Genomic DNA, 22131 nt, shown 5'->3' on the forward strand with positions numbered 1-22131 from the left:
AGCCTTTAATGCAGTTCATTATTGTAGAAATCTGTGACCAACTAATCCATCCTCCCACTGGCCCCAAAGTGCATCTCTCAACTAGTGAACTCTCCATTTCTAAAGCCTCCTAATACACTTTTTATTTCTGATGTCACTTTCCCACCCTTCAACAGACAAAAGGTGGCATTTGTCTTTGCACCAACATGGAATTGTTCTGCTGATGCCTTTTGATATTGACAAATATTTAAAGATATTTTACCTCATACACCAAACTGTATTTGGTGTCCTTCCTGTAATTTGAGTTTTTTTGCTATATAGGGGATGTGCAGTGTTCATAAATTCCAGCTTCTCTCTTTGTAAGTGATAGACTATATTCTGAAATATATACATTTACTTTCTTATAGGAAAAATATGTTCATAAAGCTTAAAGCATTCTAAAACAGCAAGGTCTTTTAAATAAAGTGAAGAGGAAATCAAATGTGTATGTCAGCTTATCTCAGGTTTATCAAAATGTTACAAAAACCATACTTGTCTGTATCATTATTCCTTACCATTTGCCCTATTAATTTCTTTTAAAGCCACTCTAGCATCAACAAAATTGTATGAAAAATCATATGCTAAGAATATCTTGCCAAATTTAAAAGTCATTATTATCAGTTTCTTGTGGGAACTAAAAAAAAAAATAAAAATAAATGTAATCCTACTGAGGCAACAGGGCAACAGGACAGATCTAAATAATTGACAGGACAACTGCATTTTTGCCACTGTCTTTGCCAAAAATCTCATTATAATTTCTTCTACAGGTTTTTTGCCATTAAAAAGGGCTTTAAGTAATAGTTTGCAATGCTAAGATGCCTTTCTATATATTTACAACCTCAGTAAAATGAGACATCCAAACAGATGAAGACGAAACAATACGTTTGATATAACGTTTGCCAGTAGCCAACTGGATGTTTATCAGCAATTGCATATTGTAGGCTGAAAAGAATCAAATTACTTTTAATATGATGGCAACATCTGAGGCAAGACATTTTTTTGTCTTCTACAGCTAAATAAATTGAATATGAATGGACTTGACAGCATGTAATATGAAATGCATTATGGTCTGGAGACTGAGGGTCGCCCTAACAACCAGACAATATTTCCTTAATTAAGTATAATTTCTTTCCTACGTGATCACAAGAAGATTCTGAACTGGTGAATTAATGATCTGGGAAATGCATGTAATTCTCTGCTCTAGGTAACTGTCAGCTTAAAACATGTTAAGCTGTCTTAGGAAACCTGCAAATATTTGATTTGTTTTTCCAGCTTCTTTTTCTAGTGTATTAAATGGTGTATATTTAGGGACAGGAATATATATTTTTTCAATTTGAAAATTATATGTTTTCTGTATCTGAGCAATATTTTTGTCCTTGATATATTTTCTCTCTCATCCATATATTTTTAATAGTTTGTTTGCAATACCTGTTGTGCTTACTTATTTGCTGAAAGACAATTGCTCTCAGATTTTTCCATTCTATGTCTGGTAGTTACATTTGTTACACTAAACCATAAGACTTCCTTCACCATTGCCCCTTCTTTATTTCCAGGTTCCTGAATTAAACCCAGAAATAGTTATCAGTCTGTCACATATGTAATCACAGCAAGTTCCTCCAGCTGTATTTTTGCAATAAGCATCTTTACACAGGATTGCATCCAGAGGGTTCTTGAGTTTCTCCAGTGAGGGAGACTCCACAGCCTCTCTAGACAATCTGTTCCAGTGCAGGATCACCTGCACAGTAAAGAAACTCTTCCCCAGGAACTTCCTTGGCATCAATCTCTGCCTGTTGCCTCTTGCCTCATTGCTTGGCAACACTGAGAAGAGCCTGGTTCTGTGCTCCTAACACCTTCCCTTCAGATGCTTACATACATTGATGCCCTCTGATCATCCTCATGGCCCCCCTCTGGACCCTCTCAAACAGGTCCACATTCACTTTATGCTGGGGCACCCAGAGCTGGGTGCATCTCTCCAAGTGGGATACCATGAACATGGAGAAGAGAGGGAGAATCACCTTCCTTGACATCACAAGTGGGAGCCCAGCTTGTCTGTCATGGAAAGGCCTGAGGCAATTCTCCACCTTTGAGCCAAAGGAGAGCACTGCTTGTAGAGGGAATTGAGAACTGTTTATCAGTTGACAGATTTAATTTGAGCACATATGGTTTGATAGAGTAAAAATGCTGAGCAGAGCTTACAGTGTCCTATCATAACCAAAAAGTGCAGTTGAAGCCCAAACCCTAGAACCTCATCTGGCTGCATGGTGTCTGAGGCCACTGATTTCAAAGGCAAAACAAGATTATTTTTGTTGTGCATGGCTCTTCTTCAGACTCTTGCATTGATTCTGCTATGCAGGAACTGCTTAATGGGGTGAATGAGTGTGTGCCTAGCAGACTTGCTTTTAGACCCTTGTACCCGAAGGGAAGACTTCACTGTGTGGTGGTTCATTAAATGAGTTAATCCATAAATTAATCAATGTAAGCCAGTGCAAATTAATAATAGCCAATAAAGTGGCAAAAAGTGGGAAGTGTTGCAGGTTTGATCGGCTTGTTTCCTAAGCATTTATTTGGAATCATGACAGATACTCCACAGAGGCTAGCTTCTGTAATTTGTCAGATTTCTTTAGGGACTCTTGTCAATGCAATGTAAATCCACACTGTGACATAAAACAACTGTGTTTCATATGCTGAGGATATTGCAAAAATTACTGACCAAAATGAGCCTACCTTCTTCTTACCCCACTTCATGCAAGGAATGAAATGCAGGGGCTGCAGACTCTATACTTCTCATATAGGATGTGCATAGAAAAAATATTGCTGGAAAGTGAGGCAAAATTGAACTGATATTTCTCCAGAATTTTGTATTTTTATTTATTTCTATTTGCAACTGAAAATTTGAAATCCTTAGCTTCTAATGAGATCCTGGGCAAAACAGCTCTATGTAAATGTGAGATAAACATGTAAGAACAGGTATGCTATGGGTTTTGAAACAAGTTTGTTTTACAAGTTGGTTAAACAAGTTTGTTTATAGGTGGATTTTTCCAGTATTCTCAAAGGGGGAAAAAAAGTCAAATTATTTTAACAGATATATTCATCTGTATTTTTCACATATTGTAGCAGATGTGATTGTGCAAGTTTGTGATGTGTGCACACAAAGATGCATACAGAGTAAAAGTATTTCTTATGAAGAAATGACTGGAAATACTGCCTTATGTCAGTATCTCAAGAAAAAGAGCAGACCACACTTTCTGACTGACTTTCTCTAACCAACATAGGAAATAGCATTTTACAACATAGAACTGAAGAGAATCAACACTTCACTAAGTCATGATTTTGCCAGCATGGGACCGTGGGGAGTGGGAGAGCAAAAACCAAGGAATATGAATGGCAAAGGAGCTCTCTCTCTCTCAAGCTCCTTTGGCATGTCTTTTGTTTCATTTTTTGGTCAAAGTCTGAGTCTTGCTTTAGTACATATGGTCTTTGTTATTAATGTCTTTGTTTTTCATGCAGAGAAGAAAAATGCTTTTAAACACTGTGTATGTGTTTTAAATGGGTGTCACTACCAAACTCACTGTCAATAGCTAGTCTTACTTAACCAGCTATAAAATACCATGAGTTAGGGTTCTTAGTTGAGACTGGAAAAATCCAAGATAATTACCATAATAGGCTGAAGATCTCTGAGACTGAGGGCTTTAGAAGGCAGAGAAAATTGGGGACATATGTGTTCTGTCTGTAAGATTGTTCTATATAGGATATGGAGAAACGGAAATGACAGGCGTTTTGCAATGTACAGTAGCATTCATCATAGAAAGAACATGTACATTTGTTTGTCAGAAGCAATGAAGTAAAAAATGACACTTAATTGGAGCTGACATAAAATGGCCTCATTAGCAGTACAAATAATATATGTGTGTAGCTTGGTTGTCAATAGGAGCAAAACATATTTTTTCTGACAGATGTATTAGAGTCTTTTAAGATTCATGTCAAGTTTTAAGTCAGGTTCACTCATTTAAAGAATGCCTTTTCTTTCTTCTTTACTTTTTTTTTTTTGGAATACGAGAGGTTGAACTGTAAATAATGTGTGTTTCCAGGGTGCTGTGATAACACCAACAATGGACCACACTATGTCAATGCAGCCAGCAAGCATGATGGGCCCTCTGACCCAACAGATGAACCACCTTTCCTTGGGCACAACAGGAACGGTAAGATCACTCTTTTTTTCTCTATTGCACAGCGTTTCTTTCTTACTGATTTTCCTAAGGTAATTGGCTACTCTCTTCAGTGCTTTTGGTGGTGAAATGAGGGCTTCATCATCATACAGTAAGCATTAGCTATTACAGAACAGAAATGACAAAATAGCATGAGTAGTGAAATGGTAGGCCAACAAAACCTGATCTATATTTAAAAGAATTATCTGTACTAGTTCTCATGTAGTTATGGAAGTACTGCTCTATCAATTTATTTTTAAATTGTTTGCTTGTCAGTCGAGAAAGTTTCATACCACTGGGATCAGGAGTTCTGCCTTTGTGGTAGGATCCACTGCTCACTTCAAACCATAGCAGCCAACCATATGTATTTTGTTCCAGGCTTAGAAATAGGATTTTTGGTCAAGGCCAGCTGTGTTTCTAGTATATCATATTTAAATATGCATATTTCAACAACTGTTTTCAAATTTTCCTTTTCAACTGTGTCAGTCATACTCGGTTAACTCCCCCAGAGTCAGAGAAAGGCAAAAAACCATTCTTAATTAAAATCCTTTAAGCTCTCTGAAAAGTTCCTAAAATACAGCAACTGCAGGCCATAAATGGTGGTTTGATATGTGAATGTGGGCACATTGCATGTAATGTAAATTTTTGCAAAAGTCAGGCATACATATTACACTTCTGTTACTTTAGCACACATGCCATTTATGTAATAATTACATGAAACATGTAATTACAGAACATGCTTTGTTATGCACTTACCCTTTTTTTCACCACTGTTTTACTTGATACTAATCTATAGGAACACATTTTCCCAACTTTTTTTTTAGTTGAATAAGATATTTAATGAAGTTGCATCTGTACAAAGTTATTTAACTCACTGTGTTGGCTCTCTTCCTGATCTCTTATCTTCTGCTGCTTCATCCTTATCTGTTGAATTTAATTCTAGCTCCAGTGTCTCTCCCCACTTCTTTAAAAAATCTCAGTTAAGATCTAAGAGTTCTGCATTTTTTCCTGACAAAACTTAAATATGATGGTTCATTGTTTATTCCTGGCATTTTAAATGTTGCATTCAATGATCAAAAGAAGTAGGAATTGCATGGAAAAGTTAATCTCAGCATTTTCCCCTTCATGAAATTGAAGGAAATACTTGGTCTAGTGAGAATTTCTGCATGTGTAATTATTGTGGTTCCAAAGCTTGTTTAAAAGTTAAGGCAAGGAAATGGAAAATGAATTCTGATTATGCTGTTGGGCAACTCCTATGAATTTCTTCCTCTGCCTGTCATTTTCAATTCCGTAACATTTAACAGACAGTGTCTTCTGCATCGTTGTCTCACAATCTTAATGCAAACTAGAAAATTCCCAGTTAATGTTCTCTTCTTGCTTGAGACCACTGTTACAGTGCTTACAGTAACAAATCCATCTGGGGAGTCGGGCAAAGGACTCTGAGAGGCAGTGGGTCATCTAGTGAGTGAAAATGAGGTCCTGGACTCATGGTACTGCAACCAAATGAAAGTTTTTCCTTTCTTTTCCAAGCTCTTTACACAGTTTTATCTTTCAAGGTCGCAGCATTCCCTGTGATAATTTGTTAAAATTCATTCAGAGGTATACCATAAAGGTTTATGTCTGCTATCTGTAAAACTCCTAAGTCATTTGCAGAAAACTTAAAGGGCAAGAATGAGTAAAAAATTGATGAGTGCTACAATATCCATAGGCTTTCTAAATATCTCAAATGACACCCTATTTTATCACATACAAGATTTCTCTTAGATAAAAACAGCATCAGCACCATATTCAGTTCAAATGCTCATGCAAGCAGTATAATCATGGATGTCATAGAGAGTTTCTTCTGTTGGGAATTCCTCTTATCAGAAATTACAATTTGGGCTGCCAGTAGCAGTTTTGCTGGATGTATCCATCCAGATGTGAAATTCATTCTTCAGCATGTATTCTGTTACAGAAAAAAAAAAAAAAAAAGAAAAAAAATGGGGAACCTGAGCTATTTAGAAATTTGATTTATTTAGAGATATTTTTACTTCATTTATTTGGAATTCTGAGTTTTGGTCCAGAGAGAGGAGCATTGAGAGCATAAAGCATGAAGAATTGTGCCAAGTCCAAGCCATACTACTGTGAGTAGCTCAGCAGGACTAGGTTTTATGGGAGATAAAAGATATAAATTATACATTTCTGTTATGAATATATTTTTCAATTTTATCCTTAAAACTGTGCAACAGAGTGCAATAAAGAGCCACCAGCTACCTTTCAAGAAACCAGCCAGATTTTTTTAGGAAAACAAGACAAAAAATCACAAATAATTCTACTCAAATAATTCTACTCACTCTTGGCAGTAACTCTGTCCCAATTTAATTTAAAAGCTTGCAGTATGCAAAGCAGTTTTTATTGGAAGGGTTTCATATGTTCATTTCCTCAGACAAAGCATTTTGCTAATTAACATAACATATTTTTCAGCCGAAACAGACCCCTGTGGTCACTTAAGTGAGAGTTGACTTCAAAACCACCTCCACACTTGCCTGATTCAGGATGAACACTGGGTTCCTAAAACATTGCTTCAACAGAAAATCTATTCTCTAGTGAGCAAGCTAGAGAAATAGCATAAAGGTCTATGCATCTTCGTACCTTGTGGGAATTACTCAGCCTTTTGATGTTCCTTAAAACATTGAAGTACTCTGTCCAGGCTGGAGCCATTCCATCTCCCTTCGCAGAGGGAGCCATTCCATCTCCCTTCACTCTTTAGCTCTGTGGTGAGGCAAGTGACCTGAGTAACAGCAGCCTCTGCCATTTTGTGCCTTGACTCCAAAAACTGGATTTGAGTTTTGATCTCTCAGCCCTGAAGCACACACTAAAGCCCTTGGGAATCCAGGGGGCAGCTGCCTCCATCCACTTTTTTATTTGGTCACCAGCCCAGGTCGGGCTTCGTGCTGCTGGGGTGTTCACTTCCATCTGGGAGCTTCCAATTCAGCAGTCAAAGCAAAGCAGTTTTCCTATAGAGTCACTTATGGTCAGCTGCATTTCCCTTGCGCTGGGTAAAGCCTTCCCCCCAAAACCCAAATAATTTTGTTTAGGAAACTGTTTGCCATGAATAGGGGCAAGAAGTTTTCTTTCTATCCAAATTCCCAAATAATGCTTAATTAATTTCATTTTATTATATTTTTAACGTTCTTAATTCTTATCTATTATTGAATTGTCCACATAAAATTAGACATATCTGCTATACCAAGCACTCCCCAATCAGGAGGATGTCTAAGCAGGCTATCAAGATGCCTAGAAAAGCTGCAAATCCATCTTTGCTTGTTTCCAATGCCAAAAAATGGTACAGGGCACTGGAGGGACAGAGGAGGTGCAGGTGTGCCATTTATGGCATCTCGACCCTATGTTCCTGTGTTGTGAGAGAAACTGGTACAGCATTTGCATGTCCCAGTTACTGTGCTTTGTGCTTTATCCACCAAGAACATAATTCTTTTTTGCCTTTATGAAAATCAAATTGATCTCTGCCGGTGAAAATACAGTTTTTGTTGCTGATGAATTGAGAGGCACATGTGCTGCTCTGATCACTTCCCCATTCTGCTTGAAATCTGGAGTTAAGCAGACAATCTGCCAGAGGGGTGATTTCTGTCGTATTTATATGTATTTTTCATAGATACCTCTCCACTCAAAAAGAGCAAAAAGCATTTACATGGGTGTGCTAGCTGTGGGCAAATACATAAAGAAAACCCAAGCTTAAATTATGTCGAGATTACAGCAAGAAAGCAATAGCTCTGAATATTCTGATTAAGGCTGACAACCCAGTCTCAGCTCCTACAATTGTATTAAAATGAAATTTGAATGCCAGAAGGCATAATGTGAAGATAGACAAGAGTTTTATGGCTTGATTTTTTTTTCCTAGTTTATTATTATTTATTATAGTAAGTCTTGTTTTTTCCTATGTGATATTCACCTACAATTAGGTCTGCTATTAAAAAAGGTACTGTAGAGGGAGAATAGAGTGTGTGTCTGTAAGGGCAACACTGAAAGAGCAGCATTAGTATGTGTTTAATAATGTATAGAGGCTGGAATTGTTCCATCATCAGCCTATCACTCAAAATGTTTCCAATACAGCCATTGATCTGATATCTCTTTCGTGGTTTAATAACCACAACAATTGTGATTGATGCCTGAGTGGATATAATACAAAAACCTTTAGAAATGTAAAAACTGAGCAGTTTGATCACTGCTTTCAGTTATTGCTCCTTGGCACTTCCAAGTTTGGCCATCAGCAGCAATTATCTGCCTTTTTGGTGGGAAGAAGATTTGCTTTATTCTTTTTCCTCTACTTGTCATTCCTGAAAGAAGTTTGCTGTTTTGCACTTTCTTGGTTGGGGTTTCACTCCCCTCCCTGGTGTTAGCATCCATTTCAGACACTGCTTGGGTTCCAGTTTCATTCAATAGCTTGAGGCAGCCTTTGTTAGTCCTCATAGGCAGAGGGGTAACTCCAGCTTTTTTTCCCTCTCCTTTGGAACTGCCTTAGTGTAGCCTTGTTTCATTTTAAACCTTTGAGGCCAATGGAAGAGTGAGTAGAAGCCAGGTTTTTTACTCAAGCTGGTAGTTCAACTGGGCTCCTTAATTGTTCTTCACACTTGATGTTCACTCTATTTTCAGCTTCTAACTTAAAAATTTGATAGGCAACTTACAAAATAAACCCTCCACTGCACTTTTTAAACAGCAACAAGAACAAACAAACAAAAAAAAATGTTTAATTGTTCCAGATACTCTGTATTAAAAATGCAGTTAGGTGAAAGAATTGCAGTGACATAATGTGGGATCCTGTTGAAACTGCAAACTACCTTAACTCAGCTTTCCTGGTTTATAGTATCACCAGAATTTCTCAGTGGAATAGCAGGCTTGTTATGCAGGTACATCAGTCTTATCTTTCACTTTGTTAGTTCTTTTTGTTGCCAGCAAGGCTTGATGATATCTCCAGAACCCTTCAATGGAACAACAAGCTTGTTATAGGTTTTTTATCTATTATTTCCTTTGGATACTCCATGGTCACTGGTGGTTTAAAATGTCACCTGAAGGCCTCAGCAGAATAACTGCTTTGTTAGATAGGGTTGCTTTTTTTCCCTGTTTAATCTTCCATTCTATTTGCAGATACTACAGCTACATGGAGCTGAAACATCATCACATTCCCCTCATGTTCAGATTCTTGTTCAAGAAGTACTCTCTGTTATTCCAATTGTATGTCACAAGGTCCTTGGAGAGCTACAGGAGCAAAGTTTCTTTGCAGTCTTGTGCCTTTCACGTTATCAGGTGTTAATCTTAGAGCTCTTTTATTTTATTTATTGACTGACAGTTTCAGTTACTATTTGTGTGGAAAACATAGGATTGAACCCATTTCAAATGAAATAGCCTAGTTCAGGCTGAAACTAAGACCTTCCTTATGCTTTTACTCAGCCAAAGTCCAGGGAAAATGGAAGTGATTAACAACATGGAGCTGTCTGGGGTAGGACATCCATTTAAGGAGAATTGATTCTGGTTAGAAGGGAGAAGATCAGCATAAATTCTTGTGAGATTTATAAAAAACAAGTAACTCCTCCTGCATCTTTTTTCCCAAACATTCTCTTGAAAGGCAGTTCCAATTTACCTCATGTAATTTGAGATAAAAAGGAGCACTCAGTGAAAAGCACCAGATTCTAAGCAGTCAACAGCAGTCAGCTCTTTCTGAGACTCTTTCTGCTCATCTGTTTCAACAGGGGTTCCACAGTCTATGCTTTACCATAGCTGTGGCTAGATGGTATTTTTGAATGAATAGAGTTTATAAAATCATATCTCTGTAGTGTTCCCCCTTCTCTTCAGAATTCAGCTCTACCTTCCTGCCATTTGTTAGTAGTGGCTTTCTGTTTGCCATTATATGCAGGTGTTCCAATCTTCAAAGCCACTACCTCTCATAGGCAGGGAGGGAAAATGTAAAAGGTGAATAAACATAGATGGAGGGAATTCCATTTTTGGCCCATGCACCACTTCATCTGAGCCCAGCAGGTCAGTAGCTTTTATTCTGTGTTAAATTTTACCTTCACACAACACTTCCACAAATGAACAAAGAGATTTTGCTGCCTCTCTTTGAGGTATCAGCTACTGACTCAAAGTGACATTAGCCCAGATTCCCTTTCAGAGAAGGAATCAACTCCCTGATTGTGGTGATAAAAATACACATCAACACAAAGCAACAGTGATGGATCAGCAAAGCAAAAAGTATCAGAAGTATCAGCCAGAAAAGCCCTAACTAATATAACTTCATTTTCATCATAAAACTAACCTCATTCATATAATTGATTTGCAGATGACTTTACGTAACTGTAAACTAGAACATTTAGGGGCTTGTTTCTCATATATTTTCTTAAATATGACTGCTGCAGTTCTTTTTGGGATTTCTAGAAGTGCCACCTGGTGAATGAGAGTGCAGTTCAAAGCCACCTCTTCCAAGCATGTTGTATTTTTGTTTAGTGATAGCCATGCAGTGCATATAAAATGAAAATTTTTACTTTGTAGTAATGAGTAGGAGCTAAAAGCCATAAAACTAGTAGTATCTGACATAAATTTAGTGATCTGCCGAATATCCCCCCCAAAAAGGCTCGTCTGTAGTCATACCCCCAGAAATTTTTGTTGATATCTCTCCTCCAGATGAACCAAGATTGCAAACTCATTTTTTTTAACTGCTAGTAGGTCATTTACCTAAATACTTGGAATTTCAAGAGGAAAAATAAAATGTTCACACATTTTCTTGTGAAATTGTGCTGATGCTGTAAATGGCAGAGCAAGTTTTGGGGAGAGAAAGAATCTCTTTATTTAGCAGATAGGGAGGTAGAAGAGAGGAACAAATAATAAGTTTTAAAAAATCCTGGACATTATTCTAGGTTTGAAACATCCCACCACACCTACAGCTGACAAACTCAATAAGAGGTGGAAAACAAGAGTACTGTAAATGTCAGGTCTGTCATCTCTATTTTCTTGATATGATTCTCTTTTGTAAATGTGTTCCATTTTTCAATCAAGAAGAGAACTCTTTGCCTTATTAAAATGTTGTTTTTATTGTACTGCCTGTGTTTAAACAAGGCTTGGGTAATTCTGACTGAAATGAGGAATATGCTTTCCAGAGAATAATAAATCCAAATATAAGAGGTGAAGACAAGCTCTGTGTGGGATCTGCAATACAGGACAAGTTTGAGGATCTTAGAGAGGTGAAGGGTGTTTTTCAAAACTGTGGCCATGTGAAAAGCAAGTGTCTCCCAGAGATGCTGCTCCCACAGCTCCTCTCTGCCAAGAGCTGGGAAGCAGATCTGTGGTCATTTCTCTTCATATGCAAGTGCACACAAACACATCAAGAAGTCTTGAAATCCTTGAAGAAAAGAAAAACATGATAAATTATATGAGAAACCAGCTAATTTATCCTAATTACTGGTGCAATCCTTCCCACAATATCTTTTAGGTCTAAGGTGAAGCACTGGAACTGTATCAACTCTCTCAGTGTGAGAGCTAAACTTTAGCTGAAAGAAAAGGGTGTGAAGGTGACAGACAACAGTGGTTTACAACACAACTTAGGTGCATGAAGGGTATCCCTGGAAAGGAAAAGAAATTTCAGTGGTGCTAACAAAAAGGCTATGAAAGTAGAATAGGGAAAGCATAACTTTAATATGTTGCAGAAGACATTGAGAGCTAGACTAGTGTTTGGAATGAAGCATAGAAAGTTCAATGTTTGGGATGTCTAGAACTCAACTGGACTTTAAAATCCACAGGAGGAATTTCCAGGTGTTGACACAAATCCAGAGCAGTCTAATAGCCTTTTTTCATCTCCAACCTCTGTTTTTCATTACAAAGAGACATTGTTATTTCCGTTCAAAGCAAGTAACACTTATTTAAGTACCAAGACTTCAGGGTATTATAAAAACTTTCAAAAATGTTTACTGAGCATGATGTACCAAGATTCAGAAAAGAGTTGTGCATCAAAATAACATTTTATTTGCAATATCTGAGGTTTACAGTCAAAGAGTAAACATATGTTGCAACTGAACATTCACAGTATTGTCTTACTAAAAATCATTTGGAACCAAGAGGTAAGATTGATTAATTTCAACATGTTTTGTGTGATTAGTAAGTATACTGAACTCTTTAGATTATTTTTTTTTCTTTCCAATAAGATGGTTAAATTTTGTTAAGCAAAATGTTTCTACTCTGAGCAGCAACCTTTGAATTATATTTCCCATGTTCTTTCATAAGGGAATTTTTTTTTAATTCAAGAGGTATTGGGACTTCACAGAAACACTAGATTGCAGGTGTTGCAGTGTTTTGGAAGGTGACCTGTTGCCATGTTACTGAAAACACATAGAATGGAGTTGAAAGTGAATTTAATCTGAAAGATGTTCAGTATTTTACATATTTTAATCACAGTGGAAGAGATAACATAACCTGTGTATTGGACAAAGTCCTGGGCCTACAGCTGCTCACAAAAATAAAATTCCATTGAATTTCACTGCCTTTTCCTATATCATATCCCACTGAATCTCAGCTCACAGTGCATTTCACAGTTAATCCGCATGGCTTATCAGATGGTTGGCAAACTGGTACCCCAAAGGTTTAAACTTCCTGTAAGACAAATTACCAGTGCTTTTGAGGTATCTTTCTTATTTTCTTCTGGAAAGAGCAGCCTGTTCAGGGTTCACTCATTTGTGAAGCAAGGTTAAATGAAGGAGCTAAAGGTACAGGCTTCATACATTGTGCAGGACACTGGTATCCTGTATATAAAATGATTTCAGCCTGAAGTTCTCAGAAAAGGATAAGCTTGGTTCAAATTATTTACAAATCTATAGGGAGCTGCTGATGGCAATAACCTCTATGCCCTCTGATGGTATTTTATTATCTGTGAGTTATAGGTGTTTCTGTGTCAGAGCTCGGAGGCTGTAGAATCCTCTTGCTCCTGAAAGACTCAATTTGGGAGGAGATTTCTGCTATACCTAATATTTACTATGAAACATCTCAGTCAGCACTTTTCATTGAGCTGTGGCAAGGGGTTTGAGAGCAGCTGTGTTGAGTGAATTTGGGAGTTTGCTGAATTGAATTGTTTTTCTAGCAAGGTGATGAACTGTTGAACTCAGCAGATTTCTACTGTGTGGCAGAGGTGAGCAACACCTCATCGGTGTGGGTCCAGGGAGCGCTCGTATCCAGAGGCACATCCTTGTCTGGTCCCATGAGGGACTCCTCTATCCTTTGTGACATTTTATGACTTTTGAATGTGATATAATCACCTGTATGCCTCTAATTTTGCCTTTTTAGTATTAGTAGTTTGCCTTTTTAATGTTAGTAGTTGTAACAGAAAATTTAAGACTTTAGTATCTAAGGGTCCAAATTATTGCGCATTTGCCAACCTCAACTCCCGGTTTTCCTTTGCCGTGTTTCCCTCGGGGGTTCCTCTTAAATCAATATAATATTTATATGACACAAACTGATTTCACTGATGCAAGAGCTTCATGCTGTTTGTGTTCTCTGGCTTGTGAAGCACAGCTGTGTGCAGTGTTTGCAGAATAGACCAAAGGTGCTATGATTTCCAATGTGATTTTTTTTTCCAACTGCTCCGGCACCTGACTTCTCCCTTCCTCCTGTTTACTGTAATTTTGCTCTGCTGCCAGCCTTTTCCACCTGAATCACCTGCATTTGGCTGAAAAATGAGTTGTATTTGTTCTTTTCTCAATTGCTATTTTTGATAGTGCAAACCAGAGTGACAAAAATACAGTAACAAGGGGATGTGAACTGGACTATGATGATATTCCCACAGATAACCTTGCCTAGTTTATCCACAGAATCAAAATTAGTGCTCAAAATTTTAGTGTTCAAAGATAACTTTTTAACAAAAGCTATTTTGCTAACTTTCTTTTAACATACAAATGCTCCTAACTAGCTTTAGTACAATTGATTTCCTCTGAAGACAATGGACTTATCTCAGAGCCTTTAGTTTTCTGAAAATAAATGGCTGTTCCAACAAAATGGCCATAATTTGATTGATTGATATTATTTTCCTACACACATTCTATAAGATTATTGTATTACATGAAGTTTATCCATAACTAAAAAATGCAAGTAGTAACAATTTCAGATTTCCTTGCTGTCTTAGGGGACATAAGGAAATAGTAGCAAAAAAATTCCACTCAGTGTGTGGCCATTGGTTGAAGTAGGTTTCCTTATTTTATTTGCACCTGAACAGTATTGAGAGCAGAAGACTACTGACCTTGCTGAAATCTTTATCCTTTGTTTAAAACTGAGTGTAACAGAATTAGAAATCTGAAAATGATTGATGGAACAATTTACAGTAATTAATCTGTGACAGAAGGCAAAGAAAATAATACATTTCAAGGCTTATAAATCCACTTTTGTCTTTCATTAGTTTTCATACAAATGTCATGAGCAGTCTTATATTTTTTTGCATTTCAAAACAGAAAAATATGGCTTAAGTACCATGGCATCATCTTGAGCTTATTTTTAATATTAGATTTTTACTTTATTGCATACACTATTGGATATGTGTTCCAAGGACTCTTAATTATATGATTGCAATTACAAGTTTGGCACAGAAGTGTGAAGTATTAATGTCTCTTGTCTATAATTGTTATACAGAGATCTTTGCAGGCAGAGTTGATCCTATTGTAAGCTAAGAAATTTCAGTACTTACTGATAGTTTGAAGCACTTATTTTTTAGGCAGTTCAGTTAGTTCAGTTTATGAATCCATGGCATTTCTATGGAAGTATTTTAACCCCATCTGCACACATCCTGCAGATTTATGGTAAACATTTCTTCTTTTTATTTTTCTTTTTTTTTTTTTTCCCTCAGGTGCAAATTATACAGGAGGGAATCTGTAGCATTTGCTTTCCTCCCAAACACAACAGGACTCCAGTCTTTTCAGAGACATCCTGAGGCAGAGAACAACTGACAAATAGCAACAGCAGCACCTATAAAGCATTTTATATCATCAAGGTGTTTTAAAAATACTAATTAAACCTTATAGCATCACTTGAATAAATAATCATATTAATGCAAGTTCTTCAATTCCCTTTGAGGTAAATTACCTCTGTACAGTGTAGCCTTTCTTAGAGTATGGACAGCAGCTCCTGTTCCAAGCCCAGGGATGCTCAGCTGTACATTTGAGGCAAAGCCCAAAATCTCAGTGTGATGGACTGCCATAAGCTGTTCTGGTCAAGGCAGCTGAACTAATTGGCCCATTCTTCTCAGTAAGAAAAGAGAAGATTTTGCCAGTTGAAGTTAGATTTGGCTTTACTGCCTAGCAGTGAATCTTAATTGTTTCTTGCTGAATAGTGTGTAATAATCTGTCCTCTATATTAATAATAATGAAAAATATTTTAAAATAGAATTTTGCATTTAACTCAGTGTTCTAAATTCCCATACCAAATTATATAATGAATGTCAAATTTTGGCATTTGTATTTCCCTGAGTTCACTAGCAGTATGGACAGCTGTGTCTTGGTGGTTGTATTTAATGTTTTTAATCTTGCTCTGTTTTCATCTTCATGCTCCATGTAGTGTTTCTCATGATCTTCACAACAAACAAAAAAAGTCCCAGTCCTGAGGCAAGGATGACAGTTAAGCAGATGCTGTTTCAGTTCACAATTACCATTCCTTCCAGGCTGTTAGGGGATATTACAGCTGGGCAGGCTGGCAAACCATCCCCCGCACACACCCTCTCATTTTAAGATTAAATTCGTTGTCCCTGACTTCAGCCACTAAGTGTGAGGAATCTGCAAATGCCCTTATTCAGCTTCAGGAATAGCCAATTTTATACTTTCTAAGTGTTAATGCTGCTAATTTGTATTTCAGCAGTGTGGCCTGTGAGTTCGGTGTAGCACTTGTATGTCAGCAGCGATCCTTCTCTGTAAGGTGAATCATGCAAAGTCCTGTGGCTTTAAAGTGTTGATATAAATTTATTTGACAGAAAAATGGCCACTTTATCATCTCTGTCATATTCTTGGACAAGGAAGTCTGTGGTGCAGTTAGGACTTTGTGCAAATATTTGTACAGCACCTAATCTTTTTTTTTTTTTCACATATATTGTGTATAAAAGGAAAGGAGAAAGGGAACATTATGCTGATCAGTGCGTGCCAGTGCAGAATGAAGATATCTGAGCTTTCCAGTCAGTCCATGTGCCAGAGCCAGAAGTGCATCAAAGAACCAGAATGGATAACCTAGCCTAGAAATAGATACTCTGCAAGATCCTCCTGAGAAGAACAATTCCCTGACTAGGCTGGCATTTAGAACAGGCCAGAATTGCTTGCCTGTACAGGCTGGGGTGCATTTGTGCAGCATTTGTTCCTTTTCGCATGATTGGAACAGAGGGATCAGAAGAGCTCACTGAGGACTCCTGTTAGGGCCTGTGTGGAATATTTTAAATATATGCCTTTAAGGAAAGCTGAAGATGATTGAATTTCAGTTTGATAAATGTAGATGGGCTTTCTCAGCTGTGGTTCTTATTTTTTTCTGGCACTGTATGTTTCATCCATGCCTTGTCACCAATAATATTTAAGAGAAATAACATCTCTCACCTTTGCCTCCTGATCTCATGATGAAGAGAGGGGTTGAAAATGTTCTTTAAAAGCACACGGAGGGGAAAGTGTTACAGCCTTTCTTTCTATTTCCAAGTGGCAGTGTCTGAAGCATTCCCAAGTGTCTGTAAAGAATCAGTGGTGTCCTGTAGAGGAAAGCTAAATGCCCTAATACAGATTTGGGAGAGTACAGGACGCTCTCTCCTGCTGACCATATCAGTTATTGTAGTTTTGCTGTCATTGACAGTAATGTTCCATGAATCTGGAATTCCATTTGAGGGGATGTAGTGTGGTAGATTTTTTGTCAGTTTTCATGTTCCACAGTGATTTATTATGTGAAATTAATATATTATTTACAGTATATCTACACCTCTGACTGTGCATTGTGACACAGTCAAGGAATCTTGTTCTCTCTTAGAACATCCATCTCCAAGCTCTATTCATTTATTTGCCATCTGGAGCATCTATCTTGTACCATTTTCAAGCTGTTACTATGCAGCCACTGAAAAAGGGATGAAAAACTGTCTCTAAACTTTGTATTTCATTCAGATATAAATTTGAAAAATTCTATGACAACAGGATTAAACATGTAGGAATTGCATATTGAAACATCTTAGAGGATATTCCAGACCATCCTTCTGTAAATGGAGCAGTGCATCTCTTGGTACATTTTTTTGTTTCCTCTCCTTTATGACAAGTAGCTCATCAGTCTACAGCGTTTCCTTTCTCTCTCTCTGGAAATGATTTTTAAATGTGCACTGCTGAAAAACCTTCCTTAGAGCCAGTCATGACTGGGAATTTTCTATTTTCCCCTCTGCCCAGCCTTATCTTTCTTTATCTTGAATTTGCCTTTGGGGCCAGACTTAGGCACGTTTCTGAGCTGGATGCAAAGTTTCTCAATCCCTCACTCCCAGGTCTGCTCCCACCCCAGGGAGGCACAACCTCGCAGTGCTTGTGAGTGACACCGTAATACATTGCCTGGATGAGAGCTGACAGTGCCCTGAGAAATATGACAGTACCTCTGCCCTTGATCAGGCTTCCCATTTGAAAGTTTTCATTTTGGTAATTACATCCTTCCCAGATAGTAGCCCTAGTCATTGATCACACTAATATCATTATAACTGATTCCTGTAAGTCACCTTTTAAAGACACTTTCTATGGTTTCTTTTCCCCCTATATCTTCTTCCTCTGCCGTCACAGGATAAGACTTTTTCTGTCTACACTTCATCTGATTGATTGGAAATGCCAAATACTTCCTTTAGGTATGGCCTGGTGATATACACATCACATTTCTTCCCTTGGGATCTTAATCAGAACAAGTAATGGCCTTTAGCTTTTCTCATTAGCAAAATGGAAAAGCACCATACCCAATCCATTAGAAATACAGCACTGTAATATGAATTTATAGGAAAATGGCTGCATGCCAGCAGACAGGGAGTGAGTTTACCTTAAAGGATTTTCAGGGAAAAAAAAAAAAAAAAGAAAGAAAAAGTCACCCTTTCTGTCTGGCTTGCAAACATTTTGAGCCATTACTTATCATGCCTGTCTGTCAGGCATTTTGCTGTTGCTCCTTAAGTGCTGTTTGGACATCTCTGTCATAGAAAGGGCATTCTTAAGGAGGAAATATGGGTGTTTGAATATGTATTTGGCTTTTCCCCAATCTTGATTCCCTTCCTGGATTATTGTCCTCATAATCTCTATCAGAATTAGAGAGAGGGGAGGAAATTGTGAAGATTTTGTTATTTAGCTTTGCTTCTCATTTTTCACAGAATGTGCTAACTGAAAAAATGTATTGAGAGCAACCATTTCAGCATACTCGTCTATCAAGCTGAGACTGCTGCTACACTTTTTTTAGCCCTGTCTAAAACTATTTACATTTAGTACAGTGAGGGCAAGGACAAGACTGATTAAGAGATTTTTTTTCTCCAATGATGGGAATTGCTTTATATTTGGCCAGGTCTCTATTAGCCATAGAAATTATTAAAATTCATACATCAGCACTGAAAACTTTCAGTGCTTGTATTTTCCAGAACTGTAAGAAGGTATTAAAGCACAAATCCATACCAAATGATAATTGTATAAAATTTGAATGCATATGAGGTGATTCTGTCTCCTTTGGAAAGCTAGCAGTGAAAGAACCCAAAGAACAGGCTTGGAATGTTGCTATTCTGCCAGCACTAAGACGCATCTGTTTTACTGGCCCCTTCAAGCATTGCTCACGTTATTCCTGGTAAAATAACTACTAAGCATACTCATAAAGCTCTATTTAATAGTGTCTTTTGAAAAATGAGTACTTGTACCTTTTTATTTTTCAAACAAACCTCATGTTTGCTATGTGTTAAGTTGCTCACCTGTACAAAGTGAGAGTTAAAGCTGAAGCATCAGGCTTGTGATTTTGGCTACTTTGCTTATGGTTCATCAGCTGTGTTGATCACACTTCCCCAACAAAACAGTATAGGTTTAGAAAAATAATAGGTAATAGTGATAGGTTAAGAAAAAAATGTAATAGGTTAAGAAAAAATACTATACTATAGGGAAATAGTATGAAAGACCTTCAAGAGTCAAGAATGGGAGGCATTCTAAAGAAACCTCTCTCTAGGAGACGAATTACTAAGTAGATTATAAAACAGGAGGGCTTATGGCAAGGAGGGATGGCTATTTTTTGAAGTATTGGGATTTTTTTTTCCTTCTTGCATTTTCTGTTTTGTTCTGTTGGTTTTCATTGTTTTATCTGTTTCATTGTTTGTTTCAATATTTTAAAAAATTTTTGGTATCTTCTTTACCTCTTCCCCTTATCTTTTGGATGAAACAATGACAAATTAGGAGAGATTCTGTGTAATTTTTATCACGCAAGTTTAGGAATTCAACATTATTAGCATATCATTACATGGTAGATAAGCTGATGACATAGCAGTATAGTTCAGTCCACTCTGCTAAAAGTCAAGGTTTCTCCTTTGTTTTTGTAGCCCTATTGCTGATATGATCCAATGTGTCTCAGAGTTCCTCCCACAGCTGATAGTTAACATACCGAGGGGCAGACTGTAATATTCTTACAGTCACATTCAAAGTAGGGCATTGACTTTAATTTTAAGGTGATCCTTCTTCCACAAGAATTTCAAGAAGTTGTGGAAGTGGAAAGGGAAGATTTCCCCAGAAGTGCTCACTACTACCACTTTCCACAGCCCTGCCATGTAAGCAAAGCTAGTGATCATGTAAATACATTTCAAGATTTTGACACAATTTTTATGCCAATGCGAAGCAATATTTTGTACTGCATCACTTTAAAATACTTTAGGTGCACTGAAGTTGGCACCAGCCATTAAAGGTTAGTATTCTCTAGTATCCCCACCCTATCCAAATACGCATATGGCTTATCTTTTGCTGAAGTTGCAGATAGATGAAGAGTTGGCCAAGCAACACTCATGGTTTCCAGTTTGTGGGAAATCAATCTTATGAAATTTGGTTTCATTCTGATTCATCTTCTGAAAACTCAGAACAAACCAGAAAGATTGTCCCTTGAGCCAGAAATTCCAAACAGAATTTAATTTTCAGAAACAATGCCTCATGTTGTTCCCAATACAAAATCTAGTCTGCAAGACCTTGGCAGCTGCCAACTGGCTTAAATGTCCATCTTGGTTTCTGTCAGTTTTCAGGCAGCAGCTGCAAAACACTCCCAGGATTTCATGTTCCAGAGCAGCCTCAGCATGTCCAACGCTGTGGGCAGGCTTCCAGACTTCCTATTGGGTCAGCTTACAGGTCTGCTTTCTGAGGGCCAGATTAGTCTGGCAGCCAAGTGAGAAAACCCCAGGAATGTTACTTTGGTGAGGCACCTTGGTGGGATTGTCCTGGAAAAAAAAGCAGGGCACTGGCTTGAAGACTGAAGAGGTACTGCCAGTTTCCAGATGTGTGGGAAGAGGTAAGGGCATCCCAGAGCTTCACATGAGGGCTGAGATGAAGCAGGGCTCTTGGGTCTTGTAAACTCCCTACTCAACCATATCATCTCTGTGTTGGGCTGCCTGGAAGGCCTGAGTGCATGATTTGGGGGATGTTTATCCACACATACCCATGAGCAGGCTGATTTTCCTCGTATCTTTAGGCACAAGGCCCAGCATTTCCCAGAGGGAATGTGTTTCCCCCTGCCTAAGCCTGGACTGGCATGTTCACCATCCATTCAGGAAGGGCAGCTTGCAAGGCATCCCTAATGCCACTGCTGGCTTCCAGGGTAAGCCCCAGAAGGTGACTTGCCCTGGAAGTGGTGTTTCAGGTGTCTGCAAGGTGTTTCAGGCTCACTGAACCGACAGCTTCTCCTCCATCTCTGCATGCAGGGCACTGGTGAACAGCAGTGTTTTTCATGAAGTATTGAAATGGTCCCTGCCCTGCCCTCCCTTCCCACAGTGATATCTTTCATACTTGACCAAATATTTTGGATTCTAAGGATCTTTTAGAGATAAAGGACTGAAGAATATCATGCTTTAGCTGCTATTAACAATGTCCAAGGTGTACACTGGTGGTATAATTCTGTTATCTTACTACCTTTCCTCTGCCAGGCATGACTGCCTTTTCACGAAGGAGATGTTGAAATTCTTCCTGTTTCTAGGAAAACTGGAAATACTAACATTCATGTGACCTTTTGTCTGTTTTTACTGTTCTTTTTGGTTTGGTTTAGCTTCCAGCTAATTGTCCTGGCTTTCATCTGTTTCGTTCTTGGACAGCTGGCCCATGAGCTGTCCACTTTTATCCCTGGTCTGAAAGAGCCGTGGAAAGTGCATGTGATGATTGATGAGCAACTGTTATTTAAAGAGTCTAAGCAGTTCTCCTTTTGTTTCAACCATACAGCACGTTTGCACACAGCAGTCTGCTTCTCTTTAGACTCTTCAAATTCATGGAGATTTAATAACATCTAGAAGACATGTTTACCTCTAGAAAACAATTATTTCTTCATATATATGGATGTGTTATTAATAATAGCTCAGCGTGCTTATATGTTGAGAGATTCACCAACACATTTTATTTTTTTTTACTTATGTTGAAAATATGAAAATGTACAGATCAATTTTCCTTCATCTTACTAGCAGCCATTCATCAGGGACTAATTGGCAGAATTGCAGTTAAATGGAAATGTCTAAGAGTTTCCAACTAAAGGGGTGCATAGGGAATTTTTAAGTATCAGAAGCCACAGTTATAATTCTGCTGCACCACCCTTTTATTCTTCAGTATACAGGATCTGAAAGAAGAATATAAATGTGTGAATTTCACATAGAATCTCAGTGATTGCCACCTCTGGTTGACCAAAAATGATGCAGTATGATTATGATGCA

General features: G+C 37.8%; 1 protein-coding gene across 1 annotated transcript in view; it reads left to right on the forward strand.

The window, feature by feature from the left end:
• The window catches only part of RBMS3 (RNA binding motif single stranded interacting protein 3), a 443341-nt gene that overhangs the window by 400663 nt on the left and 20547 nt on the right, over positions 1 to 22131 (forward strand). The window contains exon 11 of the mRNA XM_058819606.1: positions 4107 to 4217. Coding sequence (XP_058675589.1) covers positions 4107 to 4217 — 111 coding nt within the window. The remainder of the gene's footprint in view (positions 1 to 4106; positions 4218 to 22131) is intronic.

Source organism: Ammospiza caudacuta, chromosome 1, assembly GCF_027887145.1.
Source record: "Ammospiza caudacuta isolate bAmmCau1 chromosome 1, bAmmCau1.pri, whole genome shotgun sequence".
In the NCBI taxonomy this organism is placed as follows: Eukaryota; Metazoa; Chordata; class Aves; order Passeriformes; family Passerellidae; genus Ammospiza; species Ammospiza caudacuta.